At 41.2% G+C, this 20,523-nt stretch overlaps 1 protein-coding gene and 1 long non-coding RNA gene across 2 annotated transcripts in view; both read right to left on the reverse strand.

Moving 5' to 3' along the window:
- Positions 1-2,278: 2,278 nt before the first annotated feature.
- On the reverse strand, positions 2,279-4,983 carry LOC115438223 (uncharacterized). Its single transcript, XR_003938050.1, has 2 exons — positions 4,319-4,983; positions 2,279-4,277 (listed from the first exon to the last, which is right to left on the reverse strand). It is a non-coding gene; the product is annotated as an uncharacterized LOC115438223 (long non-coding RNA).
- A 1,940-nt stretch (positions 4,984-6,923) lies between these two features.
- The window catches only part of nwd2 (NACHT and WD repeat domain containing 2), a 71,600-nt gene continuing 58,000 nt past the window's right edge, over positions 6,924-20,523 (reverse strand). The window contains 5 exon segments of the mRNA XM_030162519.1: positions 6,924-11,438; positions 13,603-14,192; positions 15,280-15,403; positions 15,405-15,431; positions 15,668-15,871. Of these exon segments, the coding sequence (XP_030018379.1) occupies positions 7,542-11,438; positions 13,603-14,192; positions 15,280-15,403; positions 15,405-15,431; positions 15,668-15,871 (4,842 nt within the window). The 3' untranslated portion in view covers positions 6,924-7,541.

Here is a 20,523-nt window from a genome sequence, read left to right on the forward strand (position 1 = left end):
TTCTGAACTAAATGTTGTTCTTTGACTCTGTTTCAGACGGTTTTTAGACCTTTAGAATTCTGTGGAATATTTGTGTTAAACTGCTCTGGTTCTAAAGTTATGAATTAAATAGTAGTGGGCGGTCCTTCTGTGACCACGCCCCCTTTATATAAAAACTGAAACATGAAAAAAAACAAAACAGATTAAATGTGTTTTTTTGTTTTAAAACCAGTGGAAGTGTCGCACACACACACACACACACACACACACACACACACACACACACACACACACACGCACACACACACACACACACACCAGGATCTGTTTTTCCCATCATGCTTTGGTGAAACCAGGTCGGGAAAAGGAGGAAACACATGATAAAAAAACCATCAGTTTAATGTTTATCGCATTAGTCACCAGACGCAGTTCCACTTCGTAAAACTTCAGCTTTATCTGCGATTTTCCTGAACAAACATCCAGGTTTATGTGTAAAAGGCTTTTAGTCGCAAAAACACACACTGAACAAACACACTGCAGGAAGTTTATCACATTCATTTATTTTTAAACTCAAGTTAAAGTGTTTAAGTCGTCATCAATTTATCGGACAAAACAGGAAGTAAAAAAAAAAAAAACATAAATGGATAAATAAATAAATAATGAAATAATAATAAAGAAAAATATGAATATGAATAAAAAAAATATGAGTCATGAGCTGAAAATATGTTACCTCTTCTGTCCCTGAACGCACCACGCCCCCCCCTCCTCTTCTGTCCCTGAACGCACCACGCCCCCCCCCCCTCTTCTGTCCCTGAATGCACCACGCCCCCCCCCCCCCTTCTGTCCCTGAACGCACCACGCCCCCCCCCTCCTCCTCTTCTGTCCCTGAACGCACCACGCCCCCCCCCCCCCCCCCCTCTTCTGTCCCTGAACGCACCACGCCCCCCCCCTCCTCCTCTTCTGTAAACACACGCTGTCATTCACAGGTGGAATGTCCACGGCCCCGCCCATGTTGTCATAAGGCCAAGGGGGCGGGACTAAATACACACATGAGGTCACCGCCGCCACAATGAGGGGTGTGGCCACCTATGTCCACAGGAGGTTACCGTGGAGACAGGACACACACACACACACACACACATCAGTTTAAAGGGACACCTGGGAAATTAAAACGGTCGCCCCGGCAACAGGCTGTTATCAACCAATCACAACAGCCGCATGATGTGTTTACGGTGTGTGTTCTATTAGTGTGTGTTCTATTATTGTGTGTTCTATTAGTGTGTGTTCTATTAGTGTGTTCTATTAGTGTGTTCTATTAGTGTGTGTTCTATTAGTGTGTGTTCTATTAGTGTGTGTTCTATTAGTGTGTGTTCTATTAGTGTGTTCTATTAGTGTGTTCTATTAGTGTGTGTTCTATTAGTGTGTGTTCTATTAGTGTGTGTTCTATTAGTGTGTGTTTACGATATGTGTTCTATTAGTGTGTGTTCTATTAGTGTGTGTTCTATTAGTGTGTGTTCTATTAGTGTGTGTTCTGTTAGTGTGTGTTCTATTATTGTGTGTTCTATTATTGTGTGTTCTATTAGTGTGTGTTCTATTATTGTGTGTTCTATTAGTGTGTGTTCTATTATTGTGTGTTCTATTATTGTGTGTTCTATTATTGTGTGTTCTATTAGTGTGTTCTATTAGTGTGTGTTCTATTAGTGTGTGTTCTATTTTTGCGTCGTTTGTTGAAATAAAACACAGATGAATTAATTGAAATGTGATGAAAGACAAAAAAAGTAAAAAGATGAAAATGCGGTAAAATTGTAATAATGAAAGCAACGAAAAAAACACAAAAATACTAGAGCTTGGGGAAAAAAAAAAAAAAGAATTGTTACGAGGAACAACTTAAGGAAAACGACATTAATGACAAAACAAGACAAAAACAAACAAAATGTAACATGAAAAACTAATAAAAAACAGGGTGAAACTAGCGCAACACGACGCAAAAAAACAGAGAAATTATAAACGTATAAACGATAAAATGTAATAAAACGAAACAAATATTGAAAAACAAAGATAAAATGTAATAAAACAATGAAACAAATATCGTGAATAATATCAAATAAAACTGTGGGTGAAATCGGTTTAAAACAGTCTAATGTGTGTTTGTCGTTTTTCCATTTGGTTAACATTTATATGTAAGTTTTATTTACGTAATTTGAGAAATGAATGAAATCCACTGAAAACGTCTTTTATAAAATGAATAAATTTCCACTTTTCCTTTTTCTGGTTTGAGAAAAAACCCGTAAACGTCGGATCAGGAGGCAAAAAGTGAACCATTTTATTACGTTAAAATGTTTCATACAAACAAATGCATACACACTAGTTTCATATTGCTTCAGACATAATCTTCTTTTTCCGTTGAATTTCCAGTTAAACAACTCTGTAACAAAATGTCGGTACAACATTTATGAAAATATAAATCTCTAAACAGGTAAAGTCAGTCGTGACGATACAAAGAATACGATAGAAACATTCAGAACCAGGAGTCATTCAAGTTACTGAACGTACGATAATACGGCTTCCATATGGACACATTCAGAGAAAACTCTAAAACTGGCATTCCAAAGATCCGAACTGTTTTTGTGGTTTTTTTTTTTTTTTTTTTTTTATCGTAAAGAGCACGTTTGTCTATCATCAACAGAATCACAGGAAAACACTGAACCCATTTGGTAACAATAGAATTACAGTACGAGCCTCGGAAAACAAAGAGACGAACGCAACCGGGACTTTGGCCATCACATGAGAGGAGCCAGAATTCGGAAACCCTCCAGTCGGACGGGGTTTACGACGGAGCGTTAGGGCCGCGGAAAAAAAAAACAAAAAACAAAAAAACACTGCTAACTACGAAGAGAACGTCAGAAAATGTCCAGATTAAACCAAGAAGTTTAGCAGAAGAAAGTCAAATATAAAAAGGCTACGTTCAGACTGAAGGGAAATGTGTCCATGTGCGATTTTTTCACCCATATGCGATCTGTTACACTTTAAAAATCAGATTTTTTTGCCCATATGCGATCTGTATCCGATCTGTTACAGTCTGAAAATCCGACATTTTGGCCCAAAGTCAGTCTGTATCTGATCTGTTTGAAAGTTTGAACAGCACTAATCCGATTTTTTTTTTATCCATATGCGATCTGTATCCCATCTGTTAGAGTTTGAAAATCCGATGTTTCGCCCAAATGCGACCTGTATCTGATCTGTTACAGTTTGAAAAGCACTAATCTGATTTTTTTACCCACAAGCGATCTGTATCCGATCTGATAGTTTCAACGGCACTAATCCGATTTTTTTGCCCATATGGGATCTGTATCCGATCTGTTACAGTTTGAACAGCACTAATCCGATTTTTATTTTTACCCATATGCGATCTGTATTCGACAGTTTGAAAATCCGATTTTTTTTTGCCCAGATGTGACCTAATATCCGATCTGTTACCGACAGTTTGAACAGCACTAATCCAATTTTTATGACTTTAATCACAAAAGTACATATTGTTTTCGTTAAATTCTGACTCTTTATTGCACTATTGCAATTTTATTTTCAAAATATTACAACTTTAATCATAAAAGTACGAAATTAGTTTATGTTAAATTATGTGGGTTTTTTTTTTTTTTTAATCTATGACTTCCTTCTCATAATATTACGACTTTATTCTCATAAAATTACAACTCTTTTTGTATCCGACTTTATTCTTATAAAATTAGAGGTTTTATCTGGATATTTTCCGACTTTTTTCAGGTAGTGACTGTTTTTTTGTTGTTACGTGGCCCTAAAACTTCGCCGTATGTTTTAAAGCTCAATGCTGCTACAGGTTTGATCCAAGGGCCCAGGTTAGCGTTAGGGTTAGGATTAGCGTTAGAGTTAGCCTTAGCGTTAGCCTAACCCTAGCCCAGAACAGGTCACCACAGTAAACATACGATCGGATGGGTTAGCCCTTCAACAGTAGATGGACATGTCAGGGTTCGGCTTCTCGTGCCTGGAGGGTGGTTCGTCGGCAGACTTATTACGTTTTTTTGGGTTTTTACGACGGACATGCTAACGTAGCGATGGCGGTTCCTGCAGAGTTCGCCCTGGGATTCGGTTGGATTGTCGCAAACCGGACGTTGTACGCAGTCACTAACGTCGTATGTTGTGTTTCGTCTGTAATTACACCATGCGTAAAAAAAGACACCGAAGCCGATGGAGTCGCATCAGCTGGAGCTTCTGGACCTGGACCTGGACTGAGGGGGGTCAAACATACGGCCCACAACCTGGACCTGGACTGAGGGGGGTCAAACATACGGCCCACAACCTGGACCTGGACTGAGGGGGGTCAAACAAAACCGGCTGGAGCCGACACTGAAGATACGAACAAAAGTGTTGGAGTCGTTTTAGTTCAAATGATGAAAAATAAACTATAAATGATGTTTTAAAGTTTAAGACGTTCAGTCACACGATGAAAATGTTTACATCTATAAATTATCCTTCGCAAAAAAAAAGAAAAACATGAACAACCTGAGATTTGGCAGAATATTAGTACGATTCCACCGATTTATTTATTTATACGAAACATTCAGGTTGCTGATGTTCGTCACTTTTTAATTAAAGGATAGTTTGTAAACGTACATTTGAAACATTTTTATGATTGTTACTTTTTTCACTAAAACTAAAACAAATGTTTGTTTGTCATTATTTATGGTTAATTATCGTGTTCTTTTAGTTTGTGACCCTGAACTGAAATGACCTGGACACTCCAGCTGCTGAACACAAACTAATCTGACACTTAAAAGACTTTTAAGTCTGTTTCAGATCCTGAATCTGACTTCAGCTGAAACCAAAGCCCTGAAAACAGGGGCTCAAACATGTGGACCACGGGCAAAAGCCGGCCCCCCAAAGGGTCTGGTCCAGCCCCCCTAAAGGGTCCGGTCCGGTCCGGCCCATTAAAGGGACGGTCCAGCCCCCCAAAGGGTCCAGTCCGGCCCACTTAAGGGTCCAGTCCAGTCCCCCAATGGGTCCAGTCTGGCCCACTAAAGGGTCCAGTCCAGTCCCCCAAAGGGTCCAGTCCGGCCCATTAAAGGGTCCAGTCCAGTCCCCCAAAGGGTCCAGTCCGGCCCATTAAAGGGTCCAGTCCAGTCCCCCAAAGGGTCCAGTCTGGCCCATTAAAGGGTCCAGTCCAGTCCCCCAAAGGGTCCAGTCCGGCCCCCCAAAGGCTCCGGTCCAGCCTGCTGGATGAACTGCCAGTCCAGGGTGTCCAACTCATTTTAGTTCCAGACCCTAATTGTAAAATTCGACCGCTCTTCTGTGTAATTAAAGGTTTTGTGTTTTTACAGATTATGGATCCACTGTGATCTGTACAAATCTGTGGATCCTTGGTTCTGTTCATATTCAGTTGAGAATCCACAATCGAAAAAAAAATCACTCAATATTTCATTATTCATGTACAAATAAAAAAAAACGTTTTTCATTCTTTCAATTGTTGACACAAATTAAAAATTGGAAATAAACTAATGGACCAAATGTGGGGTTTCATGGTCCGAGAATCTGTTGGTCATTGGATTTTTTAATTTTTTTTTCGGAAACAAAATAAAAACTAGTGGTTAATTTGATTTTCATTTTTAAATCGAAGAATTAAAATTGAATTTCAAGGCGTTTTTCTTTTTCAGTGTCAAAACAGATAAACCAAATTTAAAACATGGATTGATTTTCATTTTTTCTAATAAAGTTTCTACCAGACAGAAAAGGAAAAACGGACCCAAAACAACAGGTTTTTTTTTTTTTCATTTTCTGAGACTGGATGTTTTCATTTTCAAGGAAAAAGCGCTCATGCCTCAGTCACAAAGGTTCTTACCAACGATGGGTTTGTACGAATCTTCCGGTTCTTACAAAATCTGGAGTTCGTAGACATTCGTAGAGGGAGCATGTCTACGATGTCCAGATTTCGTACAAGCCCATTGTACATGAATAATGAAATAAGTAATTTTTTCATTTTCTGATTGTGGATTTTCAGTTGAATATGAAAAGAATGAATGGTACATGAATTTGTACGTTATAATAAATGTGGAAATGATCGATTGAGGCAGGATATTGATAAAATTCTCCTATTTTTCATCAGAAAAATCGGCGGTTTGTGTTGTTCTCATTTTTTTTGTGAGAGGATAGGTTGTAAACGTAAATATTTTCATTATTTAACTTTTTTGCACTGAAAAATACGAAAAAAAGGAGTTCTCATTATTTAAAGCAGTGGTTCCCAATCTTTTGTGGTTCGTGACCCCATTTTAATGTCACAAATTTCAGCTGACCCCAGACATTCAAAACGGAGACTTTTTTCTACTAAAATTAATTTGTTGTTGATCACGTAATAGTTTGCTATACTATGTTGCAAATAAACATTAATTTTAGAGGACTTTTAGGATATATAATGTACATTTTTATAAGTATGTTTTAATTTTTAAGTTTTTTTATTAATTACTAGAAATTTCAGGCGACCCCATTTGAATTCCAGGCGACCCCACGTGGGGTCCTGACCCCAAGGTTGAAAAACACTGATTTAAAGGCTATTATGTTATTATTTTATTGGTCCGGCCCACTCGTGCCCCCCCGACCTAAAATGAGTTTGTTCCCCCCCCGGTCTGAAACGCGTTCACGGTCCTTTCACTTCCTGTGGTTTCTTCGACCGAACATGTGATCAAACTCGGCTAAACCTAAAGCGAGTACTGGTTAAGGCGTGAATGTGTGGTGCTATGCTACACTGTATGCTCCGGAGTGGCGTTCCCCTTAGAACCAACAGCATGAAAATCAACGGAACCGTAGGTTAAAGCGACGCAAATAAAACCGTCCGAAAGAATCGTCGGTCGTTCGTGTCGTCGTCGTTGGAAACCGATCACTTTTAATGCGAGTTTCATGTTAACGGTGTGAATTCTGTGTTTACAAATTCCCTGCATTTTGAATAAATCTTGTAATCTGCACATAGAGAACATCGTAAATTCCAGGCACTCACTTTGATTGCATTAAGCACAACAGAACATTTTTAAGGAGTTGCACAAATTGCAGCAGCCAAAAAGAGATATGTACATATGATCATAGGTCTTCCATTTCGTACAGTACCAACTGATGTTAATACAAACATAAATATAGGTTTTTGTTTTTTTTTTCTCCAAAGAACAACATTATGGCTTCATGTGCACGATGGAACTAAAGATGCGTACGATGGAACTTGGCGAAGGAAACTGGAATGAATACCTTTGTTCTTCAAATGCAAAAGGACACATAACGGTAAACTATAATTAATACCTCACACCACTTACATTTTTTTCCTTCTTTTCAAGATATAATATTTTCTAACAGTCTTCGAATGTAAAACAAACAGTATCGTATGTTGGAAGTAGGTGATACATAATTAGAGTGCAGCGTTTAAACGGTCGGCCCATGAACCGAAGGGCTGACATCTGCAGCTGAATCACGTGGATGTAAACAAGAATCAACTGCGACCCCAGAGATTCCGACGTTTGTCACCTCCTCCTCTTCCTTCCGACCTCCGCCTGTCACTGCAGCAGTTCGGCCTTCTTCGTGGGCGTGGTGCTCTCGGCCTCCCCGGAGTCGGACACGTTGATGGGGCTGTCCCTGGAAAACACCTCCGTCGACTCCCTCCAGATGCAGTCGGCGACGGTCTTAAAGGAATGGTTGCCGCACTTTGGACGCACCTTCTGCGAAGCGTTGTTGACGATCTGTCGGCTGTTGGAGGTGGCGATCTTTATTTTGAGGGCGGCGTCCACGCGGTCCACCACCGTGTAGGTGCCGATGCTGCCGTCCTCAAAGCCGATGATGATGTTTAATGCCCGTTGAGATAGCGACAGGAAGGTTGGCGTCTTGTAAAGAGAGCACGTGCCGATGCTTTTGCCATCCGCGAGGCGCATCACAATCAAGTTGGACACAACGCCGGCGTCATCATCTTCATCGCAGTTCCGGAAGCACACGTACACAAGGTAACGCCCGTCTCTGGACAACTTCTGCCGCCAGATGATACCGGCAGCATGGACGAGCCTCAGCTTCCCGCTATGAAGGTCGAGGACATTAATGTTTTCATCACCCTTGGAGACGATTCCTAGCTTCCCATTTGGTGAGATCTGGAAGTCTTCCAGGTTTTTGAGGAAGTTGGCCGGCAGCTGCACCCGCCTGCAGACGGACTCATCCGCCACGCTCCAGATGAAGACGGTCTCAGTGGAGGTGATGAAGACCACGCAGTCGGGGCAGTCGGGAATGAGCTTGAAGTTGACGATGGTGATGCCATCGTCGCAGACGAACTTCTTAGAAACGCTGCCAGACCACAGGCTGACGGCGAGGAGCTTATTTTTTGACGTCCCTACAAGGAACGTATTGGCCGTGGTGATCAGTGCGCTCTGGAGGGTGACCAAAATGTTGCAGACTTTGTGGCCAGTGGCGAGTCTCCAGACCCTGGAGGCGTTCTGTTCGCAGAGGGACACCACGAACTGGTCGTTGTGGGTAATGAGCAGCTGTGATATTCTCTGTCCGTTAATGCGGAAGATGTTCTCACCAGTGTTGGTTTGCCAGATGTATTGGCTGGACTTGTCGTCTGATGACACCATGAGATCCCCTGAGGAGGTCAGGACACAGTTCTCCACAATACCCTCATGCTTGAAGACCGTTTCGATGAAGCCTGTGCTGAAGTTCCACTTGTGCACAGCCTCTGAACCGTCCATGGTGAAGACGTAGTCCTCTCTTCCAGATAGCTGTAGGGTCTGGATCTTTTTGCCTGTTTTGTCAATGTTGGACATGGCGGTGATGATGTCAATGTCCCAAACTGAAAGGACGCCACTGCTGGCAACGGAAAGCAGCAGATTGTGGTGGACTGATTTAATGAGTTTGACGATAGCTCCTGAGATCTCAATCAGGCTGGCCATGCATTGTCCACTGTCCCTCCTCCACACAAAGATGGAGGATGTGTTCTCCATGGACGCTACGATGCTTTGTCCGTTCTTTGAGAGTACGGCAGCTACGAAACGTTCGGTTCGTTTGGCTTTGAACTTCTCCACCATTTTCCAAACTTTCGTGTCCAGAACCTCAATGCTCCTAGCTTTGCAAATGAGAATAGATCTCTGGTCTTCTGACAACTCGATGCCCACCACTTCGCTGTCATCTCCTCTACAATCATAATCCTCCATCAGCCTTGGGTTGGTGACCTCTTTGGTGTTCCATACCGACAAACTGCCCTCGTTGTCAATCATTACCATCTGACTTAACGTATCCAGAACCAGAATGGACTTGACAAAACCCCCAGAAAACTCAGAGGTCACAGTTGCCAATTTGTCTCCATTTCCCAGATGAAAGATGGATGCAGTGTTCAGGTACTGGCCACAGAAGGCGTACATTCCATCTGGAGAACACTGGACACATGTCACCTCGTACCAGCAGTGGAACTGGTACAGAGGCCAGCCGTAGAGGAGGTCGATCACATTGACATCTTTACTCGCCTCAAGCCAAGCCAAAGCGTGATGCGTGGACAAAGTAAACCCGTTGATGAAGGCCACGCCGCCGGTGATGCCGCCATGCTTTGACCCTTTGATTTCAACCTCTGATAAAAGGCAGGACTTGTGATTATCATAGATAAGCAGCGTGTTTTTGGTTGTGGCCACAACCAGGTACTTCTCATCAGTGGTCAACCTGATTCCCAGAACAACAGACCTGGCTGTGTCAATCTGTCGCAGAAGCTGTCGGCTCTCGACATCCCATGTGCTGACAGATCCGTCTTCCAAGGCTACAAGGACGATGTTTGGGGCTAAAGTGGGCAAGATTTCCACGATCTGCATGTAGCTGGAGCACAGAGGAAGCCTCTCTGGACTGTAGGTGACGTCCATAGAGGAGTGGAGAGGCACAATGGAGCAGTACTTTGGACCATCTTTGTCACACTCCAGGAGGAGGTGTCGCAGCTTGGGGAGGGAGGTGACAACCGGCAGGAGTCGCTGCTGCAGCTCTGCTGACAGCGACGCTGGATTCTTTAACACTTTTACCTTGATACTACGGAGAGTGGTGGCCAGGAACTTCAGCTCTTTCTCTTGGGTGTAGCTGTAAGCGAGGTCAATGTCCGTTAATGCCTTTTCAAACTGGCCGATCTTGATCATCGTGTACAACCAGCTGAAGTTCATGATGACGCCAAACATGAGATCATCGGTACGCCCACTCCTGGTCAGGTGATACACCAGCTCTGTCATCTTCCGGTGGTTGACAAAGAAAATGTCTGGTTCCAGAAGGTTGCACTGGAAGACCCAGGGCTGCTCCGGAGTCTGCCGGTCGTAGGAGTACTTATCGGAGGAGGCTTTTTCATGGGCCTGTTGATGGTGAGGGTTTTTGTGGTGGGAAATGTTCAGGGACGTGAAATGGTTGTTATCGTAAGTAAAGATCTTCTTCCGGCCACCTGACCATGCTCCCAGGAAGTACTCGGCTAAGAGGCTGTGCATTTGATGGACGTCCTCCTCATTACTAAGGTACAACTTCTGGGCGATGAGATGCAGATGCCTATTGGCCCAGACCATTAAGGTGACGTTCCGTACTTGACGTTCCACCAGGTAACCCTCTAGCTCCTCTTTGAGCTTTGCAACCAAGTCATAAGAGATCCTCAGTGGGTTTCTGAGGTATGATGGCACTATGACATCCCCGAGAACTATGTTATCCAGGGACAGAATGTCTTCCAGCTCCACCTCGGTCAACCCAGATTTGGCCATGGTGACATACCCCAGCGCCCTGAAGACGAATCGTTGGCCCAGTTTACTCTCCACAGAGTAGAAGAGCTGCTCGATGCTTTCATGGACTGTGGAACACAAGGACCGGTCATCCACGTCTTTATGAGACCTCCAGTGAACCACCTCTCTGTAGATCAGGTTGACAAACATGGGCAGCGTACACTTGGACAGGGCCTCGTTGACATAAATCTGCTGACCCGAGGTGACCTTCCTCTTCACCCCCAGGAGCTGCTGCTTTAAGGTTTGGCTGCAGACTTTGCGATCCCTCTGGATTAGCTCCGCGTAGAACCCGTCATCATGGATGAGGTGTCTGAGCTTCTGCAGGATGCCGTGTTTATTGGGCAGCGTCGACACTATGATGCGAACCGTTCGAGGCAGGTGAACGGGAAGCCACCACAGCTTGCGAGCGTCATCAGCGTCCGAGAGCTGCTCCAAGGAATCGAGGACGATGACCAGCGGCCGTTGGAACGAAGGTTCCCCCAGAAGGTTGATCAGGAGCTCCCTCATCTCCTGGATCTTGTTAGGCAAGAAGTGAATCAGGCAGCGGTAGTTTATTGCAATCTGTTCACAGATACTCTGGAGGAGGGTTCGCAGGTCGGTGGAGGGTTGGGTGGAACCGATGAAGCGGACGATGACCACCGGGTCGGTCTCTGGACCCATCTCCTGCTGCAGCCACGAGTACGCCTGGAAACACCAAGACATGAAGGACGATTAGAGCAGAATGGAAACCAGCCACAATGCAGAACTGGAACTTTCTGGGAGGTTCGACTTTCATTTGGAGTTTATGCACAAAGGACAAATACTGAGCCTATTAGCCCCGCCCACCCAATACTGAGCCTATTAGTCCCACCCACCCAATACTGAGCCTATTAGCCCCGCCCACCCAATAATGAGCCTATTAGCCCTGCCCACCCAATACTGAGCCTATTAGTCCCACCCACCAAATACTGAGCCTATTAGCCCCGCCCACCATCAGCACATTAGCATTAGTCATCCGCTCCAACAGAAGTGAAAGTTGATGCTTTGTTTGTTGCGTTCACTGGAACTGGAAACTGTCATCAGCAAGGATTAAGGCTGACGATTTAGAAATGATGACTTTTTACCGCACTATTGACAATTTATTTATGTAATATTACGACTTTAATCTCATAAAAGTACGACATTATTTTCGTTGAATTATGATTTTTTTTTAAACTACGACTTTATTCTCAAAACATTATGCCTTTATTCTAACACGCTGTTGTAGAAAAAAAAACATTCAGACTCTGATTTGTTTTGTGGTGAATTAACGTTGGGTTGTTTTTTTTTTTAAGTTATAAACATGAATACAAACAGTAACCTGAAGATGAACCTGATGATGTCGGACTGTGTCTTTAATCATGTGGAATATTCAGTGTTTGTTAATCGTATTCTTAAACTGGTCCGTATATTGAGTGTTTCTTAATCGTCCTAGTCCGTTTATCGCAGACTGTCATTTCTCAGCTGTTTTTCTTCCGTTTATCGCAGACTGTCATTTCTCAGCTGTTTTTCTTCCGTTTATCGCAGACTATCATTTCTCAGCTGTTTTTCTTCCGTTTATCGCAGACTGTCATTTCTCAGCTGTTTTTCTTCCGTTTATCGCAGACTATCATTTCTCAGCTGTTTTTCTTCCGTTTATCGCAGACTATCATTTCTCAGCTGTTTTTCTTCCGTTTACTGCAGACTGTCATTTCTCAGCTGTTTTTCTTCCGTTTATCGCAGACTATCATTTCTCAGCTGTTTTTCTTCCGTTTATCGCAGACTGTCATTTCTCAGCTGTTTTTCTACCGTTTATCGCAGACTGTCATTTCTCAGCTGTTTTTCTTCCGTTTATCGCAGACTGTCATTTCTCAGCTGTTTTTCTACCGTTTATCGCAGACTGTCATTTCTCAGCTGTTTTTCTTCCGTTTATCGCAGACTATCATTTCTCAGCTGTTTTTCTTCCGTTTATCGCAGACTGTCATTTCTCAGCTGTTTTTCTACCGTTTATCGCAGACTGTCATTTCTCAGCTGTTTTTCTTCCGTTTATCGCAGACTGTCATTTCTCAGCTGTTTTTCTTGTGTTCAAACTGCTGCTAAACCTGGTTTTCACCTTCAGGAAACTGGTTTAATGAGGAGAACGGAGCAGATTAGGATCCAAATCAAACACGGTCCTCATCCTGACGGCGTCCTCTGCCTTTCTGACACCGACGGTGAAAAGAAAACAGGCTTTTAGAAAAATGAGGTTTGAAGGAAACTGGTTACAGTCGATTAATGAGCTCCTGTGATCGTCCATGAGATCAGGCAGGTTTAAGACGATGAAGGAGGAGGACTGCAGCAATTCAGCTCAAAGAAATCTAATCACTTATGAAGTCAAAAATAAAAACAAACTGACAACAAAAAAAAAAAAATAAAAAAAAGCACAAATAAAAATACTCACAAATTAAAAAATAAATAAATAAATAAAAAAACTGATTGAAAAACCAAAAAACTCAAATAAAAAAACAAATAAAAAACTCACAAATTAAAAAACAAATAAAAATTTCACAAATACAAAAACACAAATAAAAAACAAATTAAAAAACTCAAGAATTAAAAAAACAAACAAAAAACTCACAAATAAAAAAACGTAAAGCAAAAACTGATGGAAAAGACACACATAAACATCCATCCGTCCGTCCATCCATCCATCCTACGTGTGTGATACTAAGGTTCTACTCGTCTTTTTCAGTTAAACCTTTTTCAAAATAATCGACACCCTGCCCACCCGTCTAACTCCGCCCACCTGTCTAACCCCCTCCGACCTGTCTGACCCCTCCCACCCTCTGGACTCCACCCCCCCGGTCCTCACCTGCTTGGCCACCTCTGCCAGCAGCAGGGTCTTGCCGGTGCAGGGTCCTCCGTAGACCACCATGGGGCTGGTCCTGGCGCCTTTGGACGGCAGCAGGTACTCGTGGACGTAGTCCAGCGTTTCGCTCTTGTACTCGAAGAGCGTGGCGTACGTCTGACACAGCGACAGGTGCTGCAGGGTCTCGTCGTACACGGGGTCGGTCTCGGCGTCGAAGTTCTGCTGGACGGTGGCCTGGATGACGTCCACCATGTCCTCGTAGAACTGTTTGCACAGACCCTCCACGTAGTGACTCTCCACCTCCTGGGAGTAGCCCAGCTTCATGTCGCAGTGCGTCACCGACGAGTACACGCGCAGGTTGGAGGCCGCCACCACCGTGGGGATGAACTCGTCGCGGACCTTCAGCAGGCGTTCGTAGGACTCCTGGTTACGCATGACGCGGTCGCTGCTGACCACGATGTCCATGTAGCGGGACATGTCGGGGAGTTTGGCGAAGCGGTCGAAGTTGGAGATCTTACGGATGTAGCAGACGCATTTCCTGAGGAAGGCCGGAGTCTGTTTCCCCAGAGCGAAGTCCAACTCGTCCTCCAAGGCTGGAACCAGAGAGAAGAGATGTTCCTTTTGTTAATTTATGTTCGATTTGTTGATTATTATGGTCTGTTTGTTACTCATTTTGTTCATTACATTGTAAATTTTTGCTCATTTTGCTGATTTTTACAATTTTTTAAAATAAATTTTGTTGGTTATTTGGGTCATTTTTGTTCATTTTTTCATATTTTGTTGAGGGTTTTTTGTTAATTTATTTTTGATTTGCTGATTATTATTACTATATTTTTTTTGCTAATTTTGTTGATTATTTTGGTCTTTTTTGCTAATTTTATAATTGAATTGTTGATTTTGTTGATTATTTTGTAAATTTTTGCTCATTATTTTGGTCTTTTTTTCTAAAAATTTTGTTGTTATTTGGCTAATTTTTGTTCATTTTTTCATATTCTGTTGAGTTTTTTTTTTTTGGTTAATTTATGTTTAATTTGTTGTTTATTATTTTTTTCACTCATTTTGTTAATTTGCTAATTTTAAAAGTAAATTATTTATTTTGTTCATTATTTAGTTCATTTTTTGTTGATTATTTTGCTCATTTTGTTGATTTTTTTTTTTTTTTACAAATTTTGTTGGTTATTTGGCTAATTTTTGTTTATTTTTTCATATTGTTTTAGTCTTTTTTACTCATTTAATTCATTTTGTTGATTATTGTGTTGATTTGTTTGGTCTTTTTTACTCACTGTCCTCCAACCAAACCATCTGAGCCATTTTAGAAACGAAGATTAACCCAAACTAAACCAAATTAAACCAACCCAAACTGATACCCATAATATAAAACTCTGTTCTGACATTAGTCCTTACTGTTTTGGATCCCAGACCCCTGTTAGAACAGAAACACTTGGATTCATTGTGTCCACATACTTTTGTCCACATGGTGTGTTCATGTCAGCTGATGTTCAAACCAGATGTTTTTACACATTTGTTCAGTTTCAGAGTAAATTTGACACCGTAAACGGAGTTAAAACAGCGTCAGAGGTGAAGATGCTGCTGGTCAAAGCCAGGAGACGGGGAAGGGAAGGGGAGGAGAGGCGGTTCCCGTGGTTACGGAGGTGTTGTTACCGTGGAAACGGGACTGACCGGAGCAGAGGAACTTCTTGGCCTGAGCGTTCTTCATGGTTCCTTTCTCCTGCAGCTGCAGAACCGCCGTCCGGAAGATCCGCTTGATCTCCTCCGACACCGTCCGCCACGCCTTATCGTTCTTGGGTTTTAGCTGCGACGCTGGACTCCATCTGCAGGGGGGGGGCAGAAACAGAGGGGATTATGGGTAAAACAGGAGGAACAAAGGAGGTGTGGATGGAGAAAAAAAAAAGAAAAAAACAAAAAAAGTCAAAATCTGCTGAAACTAAATAATAATAATAATAATAATAATAATAATAATAATAATAATAATAATAATAATGATGATGATGCAATCCCTGGACCAGAAGGACCAGGAGGACCAGGAGCGTCCAGGATCCGGACTCACTGAGTTCTGGTAGTTCTTGAGCATGTGGGCTTTGGGTTTGAGGTAGTATGCGGGCGGTACTGAGTTCTCGTCCCTGCAGTACCACTCCTCCAGGATGTGGGTGTCAAGCCCCGCCTCCACCGCCGCGTCCAGGATCATCTCGAACTCCGCTGACTCCACCTCCCCCGGGACCCGGATACTGCCGTACTTTTCCCCGACCAGACCCTGAGGAGACGGACCACAAGGGGTTAAGGGTTCAGGTGCATGATGGGACGGCACACGGACACAGAGGTCAAAGGGTAAAAAACTGGGAGACCCGGACCAGGACCTGGACCCAGACCTGGACTCGGATCTGGATACAGACTTGGACCCAAACCCAGACCCAGACCCAGATCTAGACCTGGAACCAGACCTGGATACGGACTTGGACCCAAGTCTGGACCTGGACGTGGACCCGGACCCGGACCCAGACCCAGACCCAGACCCAGACCCAGACCCAGACCACCCTTAGACCGTGGACTGTAAGTGCAGATGGACGCTGTCAGAACGTCTCTAACTCCCCCTAGTGGTGGGATGTATTACACACATAAGCCCCGCCCCCTCCATGTTATTTAATGAGACTCCAGTAAATATACACGACCATAAAAACAAAAATAATAAATACAACAGATTCTTTACAAGAGAAAGTACAAGCAGGTAAATAAAATAAGTAAATAAACAAAATAATTCATTAACCTGATCTTATTTTGTAAATCCTCCTGTCAGTTAGCAAACCACTGACGATAGCAAACTGCTAATGTTAGCAAACCACTGACGATAGCAAACTGCTAATGTTAGCAAACTGCTAATTATACCAACCCGATAATATTCGCAAACCACTAACGATAGCAAACTGCTAATGTTAGCAAACTGCTAATTATACCAACCCGATAATATTCGCAAACCACTAACGATAGCAAACTGCTAATGTTAGCAAACTGCTAATTATAGCAACCCGATAATGTTAGCAAACCACTAGTGTTAGCGAACTGCAAATATTAGCAAACTGCTAATGTTAGCAAACCACTAACGTTAGCAAACCACCAATGGTAACAAATCGCCAATGTTAGCAAAGTGCTAATGATAGCAAACCGCCAATGTTAGCAGACCACCAATGTTAGCAGACCACCAATGTTAGCAAACCACTAATGATAGCAAACTGTGAATATTAGCAAACTGCTAATGTTAGCAAACCACTAATGATAGCAAACTGCTAATGAAAGCAAACTGTTAATGTTAGCAAACTGAATCTGAAGTATTATGGGATGGGACTGTGCAGTATTATGGGATGCGACTGTGCAGTATTATGGGATGTGACTGTGCAGTATTATGGGATGGGACTGTGCAGTATTATGGGATGGGACTGTGCAGTATTATGGGATGTGACTGTGCAGTATTATGGGATGCGACTGTGCAGTATTATGGGATGGGACTGTGCAGTATTATGGGATGGGACTTTTCCGTTCCCAGAGGCTGATTCGTTCTGCTGTTCGGCGCCGTTTACCGTCCTGTCAGATCCGGCGGCTGGGCCAAACTCCTGTTGTTGAACGATTAGAAGCAGAAAAACCCGACAGATGGAAGAGTCGCCAATGAAAGGAAACGACGGCATTAATTCAACGTGTGTGTGAGGCTTTGGCGACCACATGGCAGGCTGTGAAATCCCATCTGAGTGTGTTTGGTTTGTGTTGGTTCCATCCTCACGCCGTGGTTTCATTCAGGAGCTGCGTATTCATCCTCATCAGGTGGAACGGGGCCTTTTCAAATGGCGTTTATCGGCCCTACGTGCCGCATGTCAAGCCCCGCCCCGCCCCCTCCTCTTCCTCCTCCTCCTCCTCTCGGCCATAAAAAAGGAAAACCCTCCCATATGTGACCAGCTGATCTTTAGCCCATGCGGCGGCTCCGATGAGCAGGAAAACCACGTCGACTCCTCTGCCCCGTGGTGATGGGGGCGGGAACAGATGCAGAGGACCAATCAGTCAACAGTGGGCGGAGTCTAAACCTGCCACAGCTTTAAAGCTGATCTGCACATTTAGACTAATTTAATCACATTTAAGATGTTTTTGACTAAAGGAGGAAAAATATTAACACTAGTCCCTTTTCCATCAGACATCTGCGCAAAATTTGACCCATATTTACTAAGTATCCTAAAAACAGAAGTGTGTAATGTGGGTTTTTACATTAAAACACAAATGTGCTGATTTGTTTATTTATTAGGGTAGATGAAACGCTTTATTTGTCTTTTCATTTTCATCTTGTTGCTTTTTTTTTTTTTTGCACATTTTTCATATTTTATTTTCATCTATACATTTTTTTCTTTTTGTGTTTCTATATTTTCATCTTGTTGCATATTTTTGATCATTTTCTTTCTGTTGTTACTTCAGAAATGTTTGTTTTGTTGCTTTTTTTGTTTTTATATTATTTTTAATCGTTTTCTATTTTCATTTTATTGTAAAACTTTCATCTTTTTGCACATATTAAAGATTTTACTTTCATCTTATACATGTTTGTCCTGTATCTTTTACACCTTTTGGCTTTATTTGTCTTTAAATTTTCATCTAGTTGCATCTTTTGCAACATTTTCATGTTTTCATTTTTTGCAAAACTCATCTTTTTACACATTTTTAGATTTTCTTTTCATCTTGTTGCACCTTTTATGTCATTTTTGTCTTTTTATGTTTCTAAGTTTTCATCTTTTTGCGTGTATTTTTTATATTTTCTGTTCATGTTGTTGCATCTTTTGTGCAATTTTTGTCTTTTTATGTTTCTAAGTTTTCCTCTTGTTGCATATTTTTATATTTTCCTTTCATCTTGTTGCATCTTTCATGTCATTTTTGTCTTTTTATGTTTCTAAGTTTTCATCTTTTTGCGTGTATTTTTTATATTTTCTGTTCATGTTGTTGCATCTTTTGTGCAATTTTTGTCTTTTTATGTTTCTAAGTTTTCCTCTTGTTGCATATTTTTATATTTTCCTTTCATCTTGTTGCATCTTTCATGTCATTTTTGTCTTTTTATGTTTCTAAGTTTTCATCTTTTTGCACATTTTTTATATTTTCTGTTCATCTTGTTGCATCTTTTGTGCAATTTTTGTCTTTTCATGTTTCTAAGTTTTCATCTTTTTGCACATTTTTCATATTTTCTTTTAATCTTGTTACATCTTGTATGTCATTTTTGTCTTTTTATATTTAGACGGTTTCATCTTTTGCATATTTTTTATATTTTCCTTTCATCTTGTTGCATCTTTTATGTCATTTTTGTCTTTTTATGTTTAATCTTTTTGCACTTTTGTTATATTTTCCTTTCATCTTGATGCATCTTTTATGTCATTTTTGTCCTTTTAAATTTCTAAGTTTGCATCTTTTTGTTTATTTTTTATTTTTTCTGTTCATCTTGTTGCATCTTTTATGCAATTTCTGTCTTTCTATGTTTCTACGTTTTCATCTTGTTACATATTTGGTCATTTTCATGTCATTCTTACTTCAGACATTTTCATTTCATTGTGAATTTCTCATCTTTTTTTGGTCCTTTTCATCTTTTAACACTAATAAAACTGGTGACGCTGGTTGAATATTGGAATATTTGACAGTCGAACGGTGCAGGTGCATGAACCAGAGCAGGATAAACACTAGTCTGAGTGTCGGAGCTGAACATATTTGGAGTTTGTCAGATCTAATCCAGTGCAGCGAGCGGAGGGATTCCCCGGTGAGACTGTGTTTTCCAGAGTTTAGTGGATAAGTAGGTCAGCCTGTTCACTATCTTTAACTGTGATTGATGGAAAAGGTCATGAGTTGGATTCAGGCCAGACATGTTTCCACTGGAGTTAAAGAACACCACTGATATTCACAGGTTTGGACTGAACAGAAAAAAAGAACGGATCTGCCTTCTGGAACACAAACGCAGACTTTAACCCTTTAACCGCTGTGTGTTTGAGGGTCCAAACAGGTGGAAAAACTGAAAAAGACTGAGATAAGAACTGAAGTTGGACAGGTTTGGACTGAAGAAGGCACTAGAACGGACATCAATAAGAGATTTAGGATGAAAAATAATGCAAAAAATGAACTAAAATGAAGCAAGATAGAATAAAATAAGCAACAAGGATTTGAATTTGCAACAAAATAAACAAAAACAGCCAAAGTGATCAATAACATGAACAAAAATGAATAATAAACCAACAAAATAATAAGTAACATGAACAAAATAGGCAAAAACTGAACAAAACTGAAGAAAAAAGGATCAAATACAAAACAAAATGTAGAAAAATGAAGAAAATAAGCAACAAAATAAACAAAAACAGTCAAAGTGATCAATAACATGAACAAAAATAAATAATAAACCAACAAAATAATAAGTAACGAACAATATAGGCAAAAACTGAACAAAACTGAAGAAAAAAGGATCAAATACAAAACAAAATGTAGAAAAATGAAGAAAATAAGCAACAAAATAAACAAAAACAGTCAACGTGATCAATAACATGAACAAAAATAAATAATAAACTAACAAAATAATAAGTAACGAACAAAATAGGCAAAAACTGAACAAAACTGAAGAAAAAAGGATCAAACAAAACAAAATGTAGAAAAATGAAGAAAATAAGCAACAAAATAAACAAAAACAGCCAAAGTGATCAATAACATGAACAAAAATGAATAATAAACCAAAAAAATAAGTAACATGAACAAAATAGGCAAAAACTGAACAAAACTGAAGAAAAAAGGATCAAATACAAAACAAAATGTAGAAAAATGAAAAAAATAAGCAACAAAATAAACAAAAACAGCCAAAGTGATCAATAACATGAACAAAATAAATAATAAACCAACAAAATAATAAGTAACGAA

This window comes from Sphaeramia orbicularis, chromosome 18 (assembly GCF_902148855.1).
Source record: "Sphaeramia orbicularis chromosome 18, fSphaOr1.1, whole genome shotgun sequence".
Lineage (NCBI taxonomy): Eukaryota > Metazoa > Chordata > Actinopteri > Kurtiformes > Apogonidae > Sphaeramia > Sphaeramia orbicularis.